Raw genomic sequence first — 18,354 nt, 5'->3', positions numbered from 1 at the left:
TGAAGGCCCTGGTGGCGTAGGGCAGAGAGCCCTTTGGCACACATCAGATGTGACAGGCAGGCAAAGGATATTATCAAACAGGCACCGAGAAAGATTGTGCTTGAGACACACATGAGAATTTTGCCTCCCGGGAATACAAGAAACTACAATCAAGGTAGAAAACTTGATTTCCTACACTGAAGAACTAACCAAGCAAACCATATGTTAACAGTTTGTATCTCTAGTTATATAAAAAAATGAACTGTTATACACTGATCAAAATTTGCAAGTATTTTTGTAGCATACCAGCATACTGGGGTACTGTACCCCATCAACTGAAGACCACGGGAGTCAATGAACAGAAACACCCCAGGAAGCCAGCATAAGGTGTAGGAGCCAGAGACGGTGAGCTGAGCTGAGGGCGTGGCCACGGCAGCGGGGATCACCGAGGAAGAGAAGGTGGCAGTAGGGGACTGGGACACTTGTGTGGCCACTAGAGGAGCACGAGCAACCCTGGAGCCACAGATGGGACGGAGTGGAGCGTCTGCAGTTCTACTTTTGAAACTAGAAAGCATGCTGGTGATGAATATCATGGAAGCGGCTGTTTTCCCAAGATTTTTGCCTGGGAAAATTTGGAGGACTTGTCTGGTATTCTTATTACAGTGTGTGTGTAGTGAGCAGATTTGGGATAGTTTTGTGCCCCAGCTATCCATACCATTCACACACAGCTCGGTATTCAAGGTGGTCACCAAATGGCCGGTCAGGAGGTGCAAATTCGCCCCAAGTGTTGTTGATTCAAGGAAAACAGGTGATAAAATAACACTGTTATCAAAGAGTCAGGAGAGGAGGAGACAAGGGCCCAAAGCATTCTGTAAACCAGTTTGCCGTGGGGTGGGGGGGACAGAGGACATGCTGTTAAGGTCAGGGCTGGATACAGAAATACTGGTTTTTTTATTGTTTATGCTCTACTTTATTATTTTTATTTTTCATTTTTGCTCTACCTTATTTAAAAAATATTTAAAGCAGCTGCTGAAATAGATCTTACTCAAAGGATAAAATTAGATAGTGAGCAAGCTCAGAACAAGGGAAAATTAGGTGTGGGTAAATCAAATGAAAACGAGAGAATAAGGTCAAGATGCATGCTATAAAGGCAGTTAGAAGCAAGCCATAACTTGGGTTCTGAGCTTCCGAGAGGCCAGTGCAAAGAGGAAAATCCCGTCATTTGCAGGATTCCCACTGCCTGTGAGGTTAACAACACAGCTGCTTCTCAGGAGAAGCATGCTACTTCTGCCCCAGAAAAACTTTGATCTCAGAGGTCCTCTTAAAAAAGACACTTTGTGGCAGACTGAGAAAATCCTCAAGAGGATCCTACAGCAGAACATACCATCCAGATCCCTAAGGCTCTTTCCCACTCTGTCCATCAGGGCAAGCTGAAGGCAGAATGCCAAGGCACAGATCCACAGAAGCAGGTGTGCGCGGGGCCAGGAGCAGCAGGCCAGGTGTCTGCGGCTACCTACCTACCTTATGTTGGGATTCATCCAGGAATTCAATTTAAACCACTTAACGGCACAGACATCTCTTTGGATAACTCTTTATAAAGGTTCTTCTTAAAACCAAGCTTGTGTTAACATTTGGACTAAAGGGAGTTTGAAATGATTCATTTGAGTGAAAACCTAAAGCAGAGTTCCTCTCTGTTGTTGATTAAGGGCAGAGGCTTTTGCTGTGACAATCAACCTAGATTCCTTAGAAAACCACCTGGAAGCAGTGGGGCTACAAGGGCAAGAGCTCGCAGACTAAGAGATTAGGCCCAGGGGCTCTTGGAGCCAGACAGACCTGGGTTTAAATGTCACCCCTCCTCCACTCACTGGCTGTGGGACCTCTCTGAGATCATCAGCTAAATGGGAATTCATTCAATATCCACAAATTCTTCTGAGCACCCACAGTGGGAGACATAATCAAATCACATCTAGCACCCATGGTTGTCTGTGAGGGCTAAATAGGGAAATGCATCCAAAGTATTTATCTCAGTGACTGGTACACAGTAAACATTCAATAAATGCTGAAACCAGTAACAGCAATAACAAAATAATAATCATAATAAAAGATTTCTGGTTCCATTCTAATGCATAAATAATTATATGATTTAGGTCTCAAAGTTCTACATCACTGAAAATGGTTGCAATAATTTTAGCCTGGAAGCAGTTCAAAGTCAGCTTTAAGCAACGCCCACAAAAGCACCAAAAATACCCAAAAAAGCACCCACAGTTTTAAGCCAGGCTAACTTATTGGTGAATGCCCTAAGATCAATGTTGTGGCACCTCCATGAGTCAACCTGCTATAAAGACTTAGATCCAAGCCAGTTAAGTATTAAGAACATCTGTCAAAATTATGACTTTAGCTGGAGAATGTTGAAGTCTTGCTGTTTTGATATTCCTGGGGGAAATACACTGGTACCTTCACTAATCCCTCACTTTGATAATAATACATAGAATATAATTTCTCCCATAAAATGTCTATGGAAACAAAAAAAGCCTCCTCAAGTCTAACGAGAGAACAAAGCCGAGCGGTGCTAGGGATGCCGGAGAGGCAGCTGACTCACTCACTCATCAGCCAAGAGGCATCTTTCTGCACGACAGTCCCACAGGCACAATTCAGATCCGAGCCTGAGCAAAAATACACATAACTACGCAGCGGACTTCAAGTGTCTTCAAACAGTCAAACTGCAAATGTTAAAATCTGCAGATGCCAAGCAAGTTCACCGTAAACCGTTCTTTTGACAATAATGAAATAGTACAGACAGATGCCCTTTGAGGCCCCCTGGGTCCATAACAACAAAACCATGGCCTCCTCAGAGAGAAGCAGTTATATGTTTCTTTTGGACACAGCAGGAGAGCACGGAGCTCATCCCATGCAGGCTTGACTCATTAAGGTACAAGTTTAAAACACGGACAATATCCTACTCTGCTTTATCCTGACTCGAAATTACCTGCCGATTGTGACTTCCTCAGAAGTAGCGAGATGTAGGTCAGAGTGAAGTCTATATTGAGCCCACACTGTTTATCATTCATAACACATCAGTTTCCTATCCATTGAGTCAAAGGCCAAGAAAATATCAATAAAAGCTACAAACAATCTTATGCTTTTCCTGACAAATTTTGATATAAAGTCATGAAGAATGGTCGATGGTAGCTGTGCCTTGCTTGCTTACAATGCTGCTATGAGAGGCCAGACTTTCCATTCATCAGGAAGAAAAATGGCATGTGTTTTAGACGGAATGCACCCCAAGCTAATGAATCTAACTGTATTTGGGGTGGGAGATCACGGAGGCTTGTTTTTCCTTTATTTATTTTTGACGGGTTAGGCTACTCTCTAAATTCAACCAAACTGAACTATTCAATTCGTTCAACCAATATTTACTAAGTAACTACCGCTAAGGATTGTGCTTGGAACTAGGAATACAGTGGTAAATAAAGAGCCATGATTCCCATTTTTAGGAAGTTTATAATCTATATCCTTGTTTATGGGATTTAAGAAGTGCCAGGGATGACAGCTCACTGGCAGAGGAAAATATTTTCACCAGGCGCTTTTAGTTTGAGCTTTTAAGTCATCTTCTATATGAGGGAATATAAGAGACACATTTGGGAGATTCCTGCCCAGCTCGTACTCTTTGAAACTGACTTTTGCCTACATCCTCTTCAGAGACAACCTGCCCTATCTGCAAACTGTGAGGAGATGGGAGGCCATATTTACGTCACATGACCCCACTACCCTGAACGCAACCATGTGAATCAGGGCTAAATACCTGAAGAAGCCCATCCACACCGTCCTGTTTGGATTTTGACATCAGGACCCAAGAATGAACAGACATGATGGGCAACAGAGCTGTAAGACCAGAGGGATTCGGGGACAGGAAATCAATTTAGTAATACAAACATTTAATGAGAACTTAGTATGTGACGAGGCCTAGAAATACAACAATGAACAAAACAGACGTGGTTCCCACCCACACCTCTAGTGGATGGGAGAACAGCTAGTAAACAAATGACATAAATATAGGTTGTGATAAGTGCTATTCAGAAAATAAACCGGATGCGGAGTTAGAGAATAAATAACAGAGAGGGAGACTGTTTTAGCCAGGGTGGCCAGGGGAGCCTCTCGGAGGAGGTGGCATTTAAACTGAGACCAGCCAAGAGAAGTGCTGGGGAGACCTATTCCGGGAAGAACAAGATAGTAAGTGCAGAGGCTCTGAGACACAGAAGAACTCATTGTATTCTAGAGACCAAAATAAGGCCAGTTGTCTGAAGCATGGTGTGTGAGTGGCAGGAGAGAAGGCGGAAAGCAGAACAGGGATCACACAGGTCCTTGTAGGACTTTGCAAAGGGTCTGGACTTGAAGTGCAAGGGGCAGCCAATGAAGTGTTTTAAGAAAGAAAAGACATTTTGTTATAGACATTTTAAAACATCACTCTGGCATAAGGACAGACATGTAGACCAATGAGATAGAAGAGAAAGCCCAGAGATTAGCCCTTGAATACAACTGATTTTGGAGAAGGGTGTCAAGACCACTCAGTGGGGAAAGGACAGTCTTTTTGACAAATGATGCCGGGAAAACTGAATATTCACATGCAGAAGAATGAATCTGGACCCTTACCTCATACCGTATACAAACATTAATTGGATCAAAGACATAAATGTAAAAGCTACAACTATAAAACTCTTAGAAGAAAACGGGGAGATCTTCATGACGCTGGGTTTAGCAATGATTTCTTGGATAGAACACCAAAAGTATAGGCAACAAAAGAAAAAAATAGATAAACTGAACTTCATTAAAAACAAAAACTTTTGTGCATCAAAAGACACTGTCAACCGAGTCAAAAGACAACCCACATAATAGGAGAAAATATTTACAAATCATATACAGTGGTACCTCGGTTTTCGAACAGAATCCGTTCCAGAAGACCGTTCGAGTTCTGAAACATTAAAAAATCGAGGCACCGTTTCCCCATAGAAAGTAATGCAAAATGGATTAATCTGTTCTGGACCCTTAACATCAACCCCTAAAACTGCAAATTTAGCATGAATTTTACTTTCTAATGATACCACAGATCCATAAAATTTACAGCGTTTGTAAACCAATATGTTCGTCAATGGAGACGTTTCAAAACCACTGTATCTGATAAGGGATTAATATCCAGAATATATTATTCAGAACTCCTACAACTCAACAATAAAACAAACAACCTGATGAAAAAATAGGCAAAAGACTTAAAGGCTGTTTCTCCAAGGAAGATATACAAATAGCCAATAGCACATGAAAAGATGCTCAACATCACTAATCACTAGGGAAAGGCAAATCAAAACCACAACGAGGTACCAGCTCACACCATTAGTATGGCTATGAAGAAAGGGAAATAACAAGTGTAGATGAGCCTGTGGAGAAACTGGAACCCTTGTGTACACTGCTGGTGGAAACGTAAAATGGTACAGCCAGTGTGAAACAAGTTTGGGAGTTCCTCCAAGAGTTAAAAATAAAATTACCATAGTACCCAGCAATTCCACTCTTAGCTAATGTACCCCAAAGAACTGAAAGCAGGGACTCGAGCATGTACTTATGCATTCATGTTGATAGCAGCATTATTCACAATAGCTAAAAAGGGGAAGCAACCCCGTGTTCATCGAGAGCTGAAGGGATAAACAAAATGGGATCTATACACACCGGGGAACATTATTCAGCTATAAAAAGGAATGAAATTCTGATACATGCTATAACATGGATGAACCCTGAAAATATTATGCTAAGTGAAATACACCAGATACAAAAGGACACATATTGTATAATTCCACTTACATGATGTCCTTAGAATAGACAAATTTCACAGAGACAGAAAATGAAACAGAGGTTACCAGGTGCTGGGGATGTGGGAGAATACGGGGTTATTGTTTAATGGGTACAGTTTCTGTTTGGGATGATGAAAAATGTTCAAAAAGTGAATAGCGGTGATGGTTGCATAACAACGCGCGTGTACTTAATAGTCCTGAATTGTACACTTAAACATGGTAAATTTTATGTTGTGTATATTTATAATAATAACAAACATTTAAAAAGCACCACTGCTAGGAGAAAAGGGCTGGAGAGAGGCAACTGTGCAGTCAGGGGAAGCTGGTCTGCAGAGAGGAGACACGCAGAGAAACGTGAAGCTGAGAGATCAGAGGGAGAAGCGAAAAACAGAAAATAGCTGCTGGACGACTTCGCAGTCACACAAGGCCCAGCTGTGCTTCCTGCACTGCGTCTCGGTGAGATTCCTCCACATCCGTTACGTGAGCTGGACCGAGTGGATCTCTGTTCCTTACAACGAAACAATCCCTGATTAAGGCAGGGAACATAGCTGGGATCCAGGTAAGAAGCAGTGTGGAGACTGAGAGTTTGCGGCACTCGGTTCCTAAAGCTAGACTCTAGCTCCGTGAGAGCAGAAACCTTTTCCTTCTCCCTCAGTGCCTGACATGTGGTGGGAAACCTTCAATAAACAGTCACTGAACGAGGGCTGGGAACCTCTCACATTAGTCTACAGAGATCTGAGCGTCCACGTTCTCACTCACGAACCTTTACACCCAATCTAAACTGAGGGAACTTGGCCCCCAAATCAGCCCTCATTCCTGATTTGAATGGCCAAGCTTAATTCTTCACAAGGACTTGTACCTAATTTGCTCAAGGTCAGGAGAAGTATATGCTAAAATTTCAACTTTACAGAATCCTGGGTACCCTAACCCTCTACAAAGTTTGAGTTCCAGCATTCCCAAGATTTAATTGGGTCCCCCAAAATATTCATCAAACCAGGGGTAAGAAATGGTTAAACTTACTTTCTCATAAACACAGAACGCATGAAACGGTTTTTAATTTAATAATGCTCTGTTGTTCATGGTGAGAGAGAAACCGTTCCTTCCTCCTGGCCCATTTTTTATCCTTCAAGAGATCCTCAGATAACCAAAATGGAACTGCTTCATTTTTCTCACCCTTCCCAACCACCGTGTCATTTCTAACATGGGAAAACTAGAAACAACCTAATTTTACAAACGGAGGGAAATTGTTACACGGTCATTTTTTATCACCGTTGGGCTATCACATGCCAATTAAATTGGTAAAACTGAAGACTGTATAACAACAAGAAGATATTTAAAAAAACAGTTAAATGAAAAAGGATGACTGTAAAATGAAATATGTAATTTGATTACAAGCAAGTAGAAATGACATTTGTAGCTCTAAAGATTGGAAGGTACCCAAAGAAGATGAGAACACGTGCTGCAAGGTGGTGAAATTATACATGGGATTTGAAAACATATTTAAAATGTACTTTATATAATATCTTAAAAAGTCAATCTCACACCCCCCCACACACACACACTCATGGCTCCAGAGTAAAAACTTGAACAAATGGATTGAAGAACTACTGGTCTCATTCGTCTGGGATTTTCCAAAGCCAAAGTTTCTTCAAGTGTGATCCTGGGATCAGCAGCACCCATATCATCTGGGCACTTGTTAGAAATGCAAAGTGTGACTGAATTTACAACTCTGGGGATGGGGTCCAGCATTCTGTTTTTATCAACTCTCCAGGTGATTCTGATGCCGGTTCAATTTGAATGCACTGCTCTCCAGTACCTTCCCAATTTGACATTCTAGGATTTCCACACGTCTATAAAGGGTCCATTTTTTATCCTGTGTTGTCTGTCTCTCCCAAACACCGCTCTCACTCATTACAAGTGCTCCATGCTACTTATTAAATCTGGCTCAAAGTCTTCACCTGAGAGTTCAAGGTTCTACTTTTGCTAATAAATTTCATTTTTACAATGACAGCTAGTTAACATGGACTGTGCACATCACCTCATTTAATCCTCCAACAACTCTATAAGGTAGAGAATATTAATATCCCCGTTTCACAGATGAGCAAACTGAGGCCAAAAGAAGTTCAAGATCATACCACTAGTAAATGATGAAACAAGAATGTCTTCAGAACACAAGCTCTTAAGCACCACTGAGGTTCAGCGAAGTTCACGGAGATAGTAAGTGATGGAGCTGGTTATACGCACGTAGGCTTTCTGATTCCAAAGCATATTTGCTTTATAACCACTAAGCTCTGCTGCCTTACACTCTGCTAGGCAGGGCCACTTGTTCACTGCCCTTCAAATACACCACTGCCCCAAATCACGCTGCTTGCAAATATCTACTATCTTACCTTCTTTGCCACCAACCCACATCCTACAGCCTCCTTCCAGGCCGCTTCCCCAAGATCATGGCCAGAATGGGTAGCTCCCTCCCTTCCCTCGCCCCCCACCGTGCCCTACTGTACACCTCTCACATTATTTACCAATACCCACCCTGAATTACAGTTATGCACACGCTCCTTCAGGAGAGGTGGTGGTCTGAATGTCTGACACAGAACAGGCATCGATTGAGTCAGTCAATAAGTTTTTTATGTGACTAAATTCATTCTTTAGATATTTTATGTATCTTATCTGCCCAGCTTGAGGACAGTACGCTCCTTAAGAACAAGGATCAAATCTTTCATTTATGTTATATTTTCAAGATTATTCATCCCTAGGCCAGCCAGGTACATAGTCAGGCCTGTACTATATGCTACTGCTACACAACTCTGGCACAAAATTTTCTACTAGTTAAACCCTGTAAGAATGCAGCTTATATAAATGGGGGATAATTGGGGACTACACAAATGAATCGTATCAACTCAGTTATTGGTTAAGTAGCCAGAAATAAATTTAATGTTTTTAATAATGTTAAATAATAACCAAGACAATTTTATGAGCATATTTTCCTGAAAAATGGTTCAAATTTCCATGCAATTGAGGAAAAAAATCACAATTCAATTCTGTTTTTAAAAAAATTGAGGCTATTTTATGCCTTCATTATGCCTTTTAAAAAATGAAAGCATACTATTTTTAAAAATCTTAACACAAACCCCAATGTCTCCCATTAAAGAAAATGTGGATATTTTCATTCCAGATATCTATCATCTATTACAGTCCAACAAATATACTTTGAACAGGAAAAAAAAAATCTCATAAATATTCTAACTTGTATCACATACCCAGGGAGCAAAGGTACAAAAAAAAATCAGAATATGTATTTCAATAATATTTAAACCTCAGAAACTAGATTTATAAACTTTTTGGAACAAGATATTATAAAAACCAAATGCTACCTTTCCTAATTCATAAATCATTTTTAAATAATACACATCACTGACAGAGAAAAATACCAAGGCACAACACATTTTTAACAAACTGAAAGACACAGATGAAAAGTACGTAACAAAAACAAATAAAGATGATCAGATTCTTAGACCCTTTTAATGGTCATTTATTCGCATCCAATCCTCATACTGTATTCACATGGTCTAACAGTAAATATACAACAAAAGATCTGATGAGCTTGGCGAGCCTCTCTAAATTCTAAATCAATGTACTACCACTGAACAGACAGTGTAAACTTACCAGCTCCACAGATCCATAATGCTTCCTACTGAAATCCCCACGTCTACAGCCTAGGTCTTCCGAGACAGAGCTGGAACAAAAATGCTTCATCAGTATTACACATAGCGATCTGGCCACAAACCTTCTGCAAAAATCGACTACCATTTGCAAAAAGGGCTGCTGTGGAAAGGGCTGGCCCCAGCTCCTCACTGCAGGGGAGCCTCCTTGCAACAGACCCAGTCCTTAGCAGCCATTGCCGGGCTTTCAGGGAGCCCTCAGTCAAAAGAAAAACACCCGAGTCATCCCTGGAAGTCTGGGCAATGATTGAATTAAATATTTAGTCATTAGGAATCGATTGAAATTTCCAAGGCTACTGGTGGTTTATAATTTCATATCTGTATAACCAGAGGGGATAGAAATCCTGCAGTAAACTTGAGGCAAGGGACAAAGCTTGCAATTATCTTTCGTTTAAGAGAGCTTCTTTGTCCCAAATATTCCACATAAAAATAACCAGCATTATTTGAGGCTGTGTAGGAGAAACAAAACTTTAAATAGGAGGAAAAAAACTTCAAAAATCCTGGTCGGCTCCCTCCCACCCTTTATTTTATGACAATATCGCAGTATGAAAAAAGACCAGGACTAACAAAATATCTAAAAATCGAACTTCCCAGTATATTTAGTGTTTTACACAGCAGTAGGTAATACTGTCCCACCCCTTCCCCTCAAAAAACACTTCAACCAGATAAGAAAAATCACATGCATTATCAAAGACCAGCAATTAAAACAAGGGCAAAATTGTTACTACATTATATCTCGAACGCACATGCAAAAGACACATATCTTGTTTACCAGTTAGTGTATTTGGGACCCCAAACAGTACTCATGAAACCACTGGGGATCCGCAAATACCAATAGTTTTAGTAAGTTTTGTTCTAATATGTCATGCAAATAACTCTAAGGAAACATAGAAAGTAAAATTACACAGGAATTACAAGTTTAACATAGCCAAAATGTTTGAGATCTAACATGCAAAGACAGGTGCGTTTAGTACCTTTTCATCCTCCCTTAAAAGGCAAGCTACATTTTCTAAATGACAGCCCTCTTTCACGTTTCAGAAAGAGACTGCCTGATGCATCGCATCCCCAGCGCTGACTCTCTGCCAGGCCACTCTTTGATAGGCTCCAAGAAAGACAGCACGAGAGAAATGAGATTAGAGAGCCTGATGATATTCTGCTTCCACCATTTCACAGAGATGGCTGAATTAATCTTATATGAGAAATTTAACCTTTTGTATTCTCACTTCCTTGGCAGAAAATGTGCAACCAATTAACGAATGCAGCTTGGAAGGGCGTCCTAGATACTACCCTGGCTCTCTGCTTCGAGTGACAGGATTGTCTACCAAAAAAAAAATCTCTGAAAGAGATTTAAAAACTTCCCTGCATGGCCTATTCTGCTCGGTGTGAAATCCGTCCTCTATGCCCATCTTCTTAGCTCATTTTGAAGACCTCCTGGAGAGTGCTGCCCGTGCCCTACATAGCAGTGTCAAGACCCTTCCCTGGCGACCTGAGTTCCTGAGTTTCCACGAGAGAAAGGGCTCCAAGGGGAGGAGCGTCCATCCACTTGGGCAGAGACCGGGAACAGAGCGGGCGCTCAGTGGCTGTTGACTGAAAGCTCTGTGTGCCCACATCTCAGCCACCTCTGCAGTTTCTGCCCGGCCGGCTACGCAGCCAACACCAGCCGCAGCCTCTAACGCGAATGGCAGGCCAGTTACATGAAGAGAGCCGGATGCCAGGCTCTGGGCCCCTCCCTTGCTGCCCTCTGCACCACGCAGGGGGTTCTAAGACACAGTGCCAGCTCCCTAACTTTGCCAACAGCCAGAGACACACACACACAAAATGACAACCCTACGTCCTGGAGCAACCACTTCCTTAGAAGCCTCAGAGAGGGAGATAATGTCCTGCGAAAACAACCAAGACAGATACAAACAGAACATCTGCTATCAGTTGCCCTTTCCGCCCCTCTAATTACCTTTCATCTGACACACTGCAGAGACGGCTGGCTAATGGTGGCACCAGGCTGAACTATACCAGGTGTGTTTCTAGGCCTGCAGGAGGAACTCCAACCAGCCATGTTTAAAAACCCTCTCCACCCCCGCCCCTCCCCAGGCTCTCTGGCCCCTGGCCATCCAGCACAGGGTTGTGATTAGAGGGGCTCACCCAGAGCTCCGAGAGGGGCTGTGTTCTCGTCCAGGTCCCCAGAGTCTGGCCCACTCCTGGCCACAGGAGGATGTGCAGTAAATGTTTGTTACCTTAATGAAGATACTGGCGCATCCTCTGACCTTTCTAGCTGTCAGCACCCCTGTGAGCACCAAGGCACTGTGACCTGTCCACACTGTCCCTGATCAGTCCCTGGTCATTATTCCACCAGTCCAGACAGTCTCGTCCCCGAGGCAGACCCTGCTATGTACACGCCAAAACCTGTTCTCGTTTCCTCACAGGCTTGTGGCTATACTACATTTCCTAGCCCTTCGTGCAGTCAGTGTGACCATACGACTGAGTTCTGTGCAACAGCGCTGTGCCCCACTTCCAGGCACATCCATACGAGGTACTTACTCTGTGGACAGGACTAGAAGGACCTGTAGAAAGGCCGAGCTTCAAGATGGAAAAAACCTGGGTCTCTGAATGAGCAAGTGGAAGGTCACACCTCCAGAACATCTGGACTAGAGAACATGATGGGAGCAAGACATGAACATTCCGTTGTGTTAACCACGTTGCATCTGGGTTTACCTGTTCAAGCCGCTGTGTTATCTGAACTAATGCAGAAGTGCGTATCTTGCAGTGGGTGCTACCATAGCAACAACCTAAAATATAGTAGGCAGGCAGCGGCCACTGAGGACATTGATCTCAGAGGCTGAAAGATGAAGATCTCTGTTACACGGTAGCAAAATATGTGGTAAGACTTACACCTCCAGAGATTTAGAAGATGGACATGTGCCTGCCGAGCCACAGTCCTCGGGCCAGTGCTCAGACAGGTCAGGGTGATGCTGTATGCCTGATGGCTGACCTCGGCCAGGTGTTTTCCAAGGAAGAGATGAGCCCAGGCAGGAACTGGATGGATTTCAAGCAAAGACAGAAGGGAACAGAGTCTAGAGACCGAGAGCCTCACAGGCTTGAAAAATTGTTCTGTTTCCAGACCTCAAACAAAAAGAGTTCTGGTCAATGAAATGGTAGAAATGATAGGTACCTCCTCCAGACCTCGCCTGTAAAACTTCCCATGAACCATTCCTGCTCTCTTTTCTCATCCACTGGCTGGAGGGAGGGGCCTGTGCAGACCAGCAGCGGTGAAGCCACCACTGCAGGAGCCCTGGTCCCTAAATGACCACCTAGAAAATCCCAAGCAGGAGGACCCTCAGTAGGCTGTGAGATGAATGAGAAATAACTTACTGTTTTAAGTCGTTAAGATTCAGGGTTTATCTAGTATAACAGGCGATTTTTATCTTCATTGATACAGCTCTCCACAGGAACAGAAAGTAGTGTAAGAATAACCCCCACAAAAAGGGGTCCTCGGGGGGCTGGTGGGCCAGGATGACTCCACCAAGGGTCAGCAAACCATGGCCCCCACAGCCTGCTTTTGAAAACAAAGTTTTATGAAACACAGCCACGCCCTTTGGCTACAGGTCCTCTGTGGCTGCTTTGCAGTTACAATGACAGACTCGAGTACTTGCCGTAGTGACCTGTACAGCCCACAAAGCCCCAACTATTTCCTATCTGGCCCTTTAGAGAAAAGTTTGCCCCACACCGCCCTACAGCGTCAGGAATCCCTGTGGTTGGTTTCAGGCCTACTCATAAACTGTGACCAGTGTGCCAATGAAAATATCCGTTAGCAGTGATTATCAGACTTTAGAGTCCCTCAGAGTCCCTGGGGGAGCTTTCTAAAAATGCAGATCCCCTGGCCCTATTCCCAGAGGTTGTGATTCAGCATGTCTGTGATTTGTACAAGCAGCCGGGGAAATCCTGGTGCAGACGGGCCACAGAGAATGTTTTGAAAAACTCTCCTCTTCCAGATGACTCTGGAATTCCTGGGCAGCCTGTTAGCAATTCCACGGCACTTTTATAGAGAAGGACAAAGCCTTGATCAGGCTTTCTATCATGGGATATAGCCCTAAAGAGCACGTGCTTCAGTCAGACGTGGGTTCTCCACCTCTCCAGAGATGCGTTTCCCTCATATGTAAAATGCGGTCGGCAGTATTGCCCACTTAGCCGAGTTATAAAGAATAAATTAGAGCAGATAACTCTAAGCACAATGCTTACCGTGGGAAACTATGTTAGCTGTCACTACGGTTCTTATTATGAGTGTGAATTGTTCCCAGGTTGTTAGAGAGAGCCCTGGGAAGGGGTGTTTGGCATAAGTGATTACTAACTTTTTAAAGAGTTTTAAACAGCTGCTTTCTTCTCCCGCCGCAGCAGAAAGGGAGACGGGGACAAACAGCAGGCCTCCTAGGGCAGGGCTGGGGCCACCCTCTCCTCCCTACAGTGCTGACCTAGCAGTGGGACCTCACCTTGGGAGTACCCAGGGCCCGAGAGCATGTCACCAGAACATGGCAGGTGCCAAACCGCACCAGAGAGTTCGAGTTCCTCACAGGCAATGTGGTCTAGGCTCTAAATATAAACGCCTCTGCTTTAGCAAATTAATACATGAGGGTGCGGATCACGCTTTGCAAAGCATGAACAGAGCTGAAGACTTTCATGTTAAATCTCTAAATAGAGCCCAGGATGAAAGCAAAGGTTTCCAGCTCCACGCAGAGGAGCTGCCATTATATAAGTCAGATTCCCGGAAAGCAGGGCAACCTCCTCCAAAAAGTACTAGTTATGGAAACTAAATATAGAAAAAAGAAAGAAGCTGAAACTCAATGAGATCGGTCCTTACTCACCTCACCCAGAGATTAGTGACGGACCCTAACAACTGGCCAGACCCCACTAATCCAGGCTCAGTCATTTCCAGCGCTGCTGGAAGCGTCAAAGCCAACAGCAAGAAGGAGGACTCTTCCTGGATCGTCACAGACTTGGTGAGAAACATCAGGCAATTTCTCAGAAGCTGACTGACAGCAGAGTTCAATGTCAGGAGCTCCAGGACAATGCCTCAGCCCCCTTGATATTGTGGTTCCCCAAAAATAAGACCTAACCAGAAAATTAGCTCTAAGGTGTCTTTTGGAGCAAAAATTAATAAAAGACCTGGTCTCATATTATATTAAAATAAGGCCCGGTCTTCTATTAGAGCTGAATGTCCGTCCGCCTAGGTCTTATTTTCGGGGAAACACAGTAGGTAGATAGTAACAGATAGATGGAAGGGATCCCCCTATTCTAGGGACAGAGAGAAGGTGAAAAATGTGCCAGACTACAGATTTAGGCTTGGAGGGAGTCCAGGGCCCCCAGATAACAGGTTGTAGAATAGCTTATTGCATAAAAGTGGCCAGTTGTCTCTCCTTCTGAAGATGTGACACAAACAAGCAGAGACGCCAATTATAGCAGAGATGCTATTAATTTCTAAAGATGAAATGGAAGATTTTCTGTCCTCTTTTGAAGAGATTTAAGATACCAGCTTTAAGAGATTAGAAGTAAGCAGGAAGAGGGAGGTGGGTGTAGTTATAAGAGTGTAAGGGTCCCAGGAAACCAGAGCCCCTTGATTCTTGCTCCAGACAGCTCTCTGCTGCCCTACTGTGCTTCTGGGGTCGCCGCTCCGTGCATTCCTGTCCCACTCTCTTAGGTTTACTGCCCTGTAGTAAGTTCCACCAACCACAAAGTGGTCAGACATGCCTGGATTTGGATTTTCAGGCACAAAAGCTCTGTGACCTCAGGCAAGTTACTTAGCCTCTCTGAGCCTGTGTCTGCATTTGTAACATGGGCTTAAAATAATATCCGTCTCCATGGAAGGATTAAATCATAAGGTGCTTGGGACAACACCTGACACACAGTAGCCACTAAGTAAATGCTGGTTATTCTGTCAGGGACCTTATATACCTTGCTCATCACCACACCTTGTGAGCCTTACAGAGTGTCTGGTTCATAGCAGGCTGCTCATAAATATTTGTTGAATAAATGAATCATGAATAAAGGATAACCTCTGCTTGCTTCTGCTCTACTTATACCCAGGTGGGCTCCTGCCCCCCTTTTTTTCCCCCTCCTCCAACACCCCCCACAATCTGTCATTAGATATTCTGACATACCTTCTCATTCTGGAATGCATTTCTCCTGTAGTATTTATGTATCTACTAAGTTTCTGACAAAGACATGTGTCCCTGGACCTTATCTGGTTCTCTACTATTGAGAAAGTCTTCCAGTAATTCCCTGTAAGGTTCCTTTCAATAATGATCTCTACCAATGCCTTTGAAATTCTACCTCTAATTAAAAAAAAACAAAACAAAACATCAACCATAATAAATGCTGGTGAGGATACGGAGAAACTGGACCACTCACACATTGCAGGTGGGAATATGAAATGGTAAGTAAGCTAAGCCTCTTTGGAATATAGTTGGCAGTTTCTCATAAAATTAAACATGCAGTTACCATATAACCCAGCAATTGTACTCCTGGGCATTTATCCCAGAGAAATGAAAACATATATTCACAAAAGCCTGTCTACAAATATTCACAGCAGCTTTATTCATAGCAGCCCCAAACTGGAAAAGGCCTAGATGTCATTCAGAGGGCAGATGGTTAAACAAACTATGGTCCACCCACACCACAGAAAACTACTCAGCAATTAAAAGACACCCGCTGCTGATACAGACAACAGCTTGGCTAAATCTCCAGGGAATTATGATGAGCGAAGAAAAGCCAATCCTACAAGGTTACATACTGAATGATTCCATTTATGTAACATTCGTGAAGTGACTAAATTATAGAGAGAAGGGGGAGGGAGGGGGGTTATAAAAGGGCAACAATACGGGATGCTGCAGTGATGGAGCCGTTCTGTATCTAGTCTGTGGCAGTGGATGAACGAACTCACAAATGTGATAAAATTGCATGTAAAATGGGAAATCTAAGATGCAGGGGTTGTGTCCACGCCAGTCTCCGGGCTGCGATACCGTACTGTAGTTGTGCAAGACGTTACCATTGGGGGAAAGTGGGGAGAGGGGACATGGATCTCTCTGTGCTGTCTTATAACTGCATGACTCTATGAGTCTCTCAAAATAAAATTTAATTAAGAAAAGGAATGGCATGTAAAGTCAAAAATTCTTTCACTCATTCAATACACAGTTACTGGGCACCTCTGAGCAAGCACCAGGTGCTAAACCTGAGAGGTGTGGCCCCTGCTGTCAGCGCTTACAGAGCAGCGGGAAAACATAAGTAGCGGGAAAACATAAGTACACAGGACTTCACAGGAACAAAAATATTGTGCCAGCAAAGAACACCTGTGTATAGCAAATCTGGTAAATTGGCAAACAGCCTCTTTTTATCCCCTTCAGAAGCAGCATGTGCAGCCCTCGGGGGTGGGTGCCCACAGCAGAAGCCTGGGAGGTCTGCCACACTCTTCTCAGCTCAAGACCCACCATGCAGAAACTTGGGAACCGAGGCCTACAAAATGATTCCTGCAAAGTGTACTGTCTGCACATCGGCTCCCTGTCTGCACCACACTCTTCAGTGACCTTGGCTTCTTTCCTGTAAGGTCAAGACCGGAGGGTTTTCCAGCTCATTGATTTGGTTTGGGAAACATTTCTCCCAGGAAACCTACACATGCATGGCCACAGAGTGTTAAGCAGACACTTATTTAAGGAAAAAAATCAGCAGACAGCATATGTTGCTGCCTGCCTCCCAACACCTGCAGCTTTTACTTCTTTGGGGAAATCCCTCCAGAGTCCGTCTGCCAGGTTCTCAAAATTTCCCCACTGAGATTCTCTCACAAGTTCTGCCTCCAACTGTACCCACACTCTGGAGGGATGCATGCTACCCAGCGTGGGTGCTTCCGAACTGTGCCCCAGGTGGCGAGAATCCTAGAGAACACCAAAGTCATTCTGAACTTTCCTACTCAGTGTGGGCTGTGGACCTGAGCTGGTTCGAAATGCAGGCTCTTGGGCCCCACCTCAGACCTAATGAAACAGAATCAACATTTTAACATTTAAGGATTCGTTTGCACATTGGAATTTGAGAAGCACTGATTCTAGACCTTGGCTCTCAAACCTAGCTACATATCAGAATCACCTGGATTTTTTCTCTATTTGTTTTATTATGAACTATTTCAAGACCCAGAAAGATAAAGAATAACATAATGAACATTACAGATAGCCTTGCAACCCCTGTGTACCTCTTCCCTCCTCTGAAACAACCACTAAATAATTTGGTTTTAGCGTCCTGCTTCTATTTCTGTATTTGTACTGACTATGTAGTTATTTGTAAACAATATACAGCATTGTTTAGCATGTTCTAAAACTTTACACGTGCCTGTCTTCCTGCAACTAGCTTCTTTGGTTGAACAATTTGTCTTGAGATTTGTACATCTGTACCTGCAGCTCTAATTCATTTCCTTATACTGCTGTGTAATATCCGACTGCATCAACACCACTGGTTCTCTCTTCTTCTACTGTTGCACATTTCAGTTGTTTCCAATTTTTAAGCAATGCTGTCATGAACATCCTTTTCCGTGTGTCCTTGAACACAAGTGCAGTCACATCCCTAGATCCACACCTAGGCGTGCAATTGCTGGTCATGACATGTGCATCTGTATTTTGCCTACACGCTGCCAAACTTGCTTTCCAAAATGAGTACAGCCAATCCTCAAAAAACGTTTCGTTTCCTGATAACGTGGAAGAGACGCTCCGACCTTCACTTTTGTTTATATCTATCAGTCTGTGGTGACATAGGTTTTGTGGTACGTCGTCTTGCCACCGTTCCAAGAA

General features: G+C 43.4%; 1 protein-coding gene across 5 annotated transcripts in view; it reads right to left on the bottom strand.

Annotated features, from left to right (window-relative positions):
• GARNL3 (GTPase activating Rap/RanGAP domain like 3) overlaps nucleotides 1-18,354 on the bottom strand; it is a 125,604-nt gene that overhangs the window by 80,814 nt on the left and 26,436 nt on the right. For 3 of the 5 annotated variants that reach the window (XM_033123062.1, XM_033123061.1, XM_033123063.1), the window contains exon 3: nucleotides 9,483-9,552. In XM_033123062.1, coding sequence (XP_032978953.1) covers nucleotides 9,483-9,552 — 70 coding nt within the window. Of the gene's footprint in view, nucleotides 1-9,482; nucleotides 9,553-10,512; nucleotides 11,049-18,354 lie in introns of those variants that run through there. The other 2 variants (XM_033123064.1, XM_033123065.1) reach the window with 2 other exon arrangements.

This window comes from Rhinolophus ferrumequinum, chromosome 12, assembly GCF_004115265.2.
Source record: "Rhinolophus ferrumequinum isolate MPI-CBG mRhiFer1 chromosome 12, mRhiFer1_v1.p, whole genome shotgun sequence".
Taxonomy (NCBI): Eukaryota; Metazoa; Chordata; class Mammalia; order Chiroptera; family Rhinolophidae; genus Rhinolophus; species Rhinolophus ferrumequinum.
This window is presented reverse-complemented; position numbering and strand designations above follow the sequence as displayed.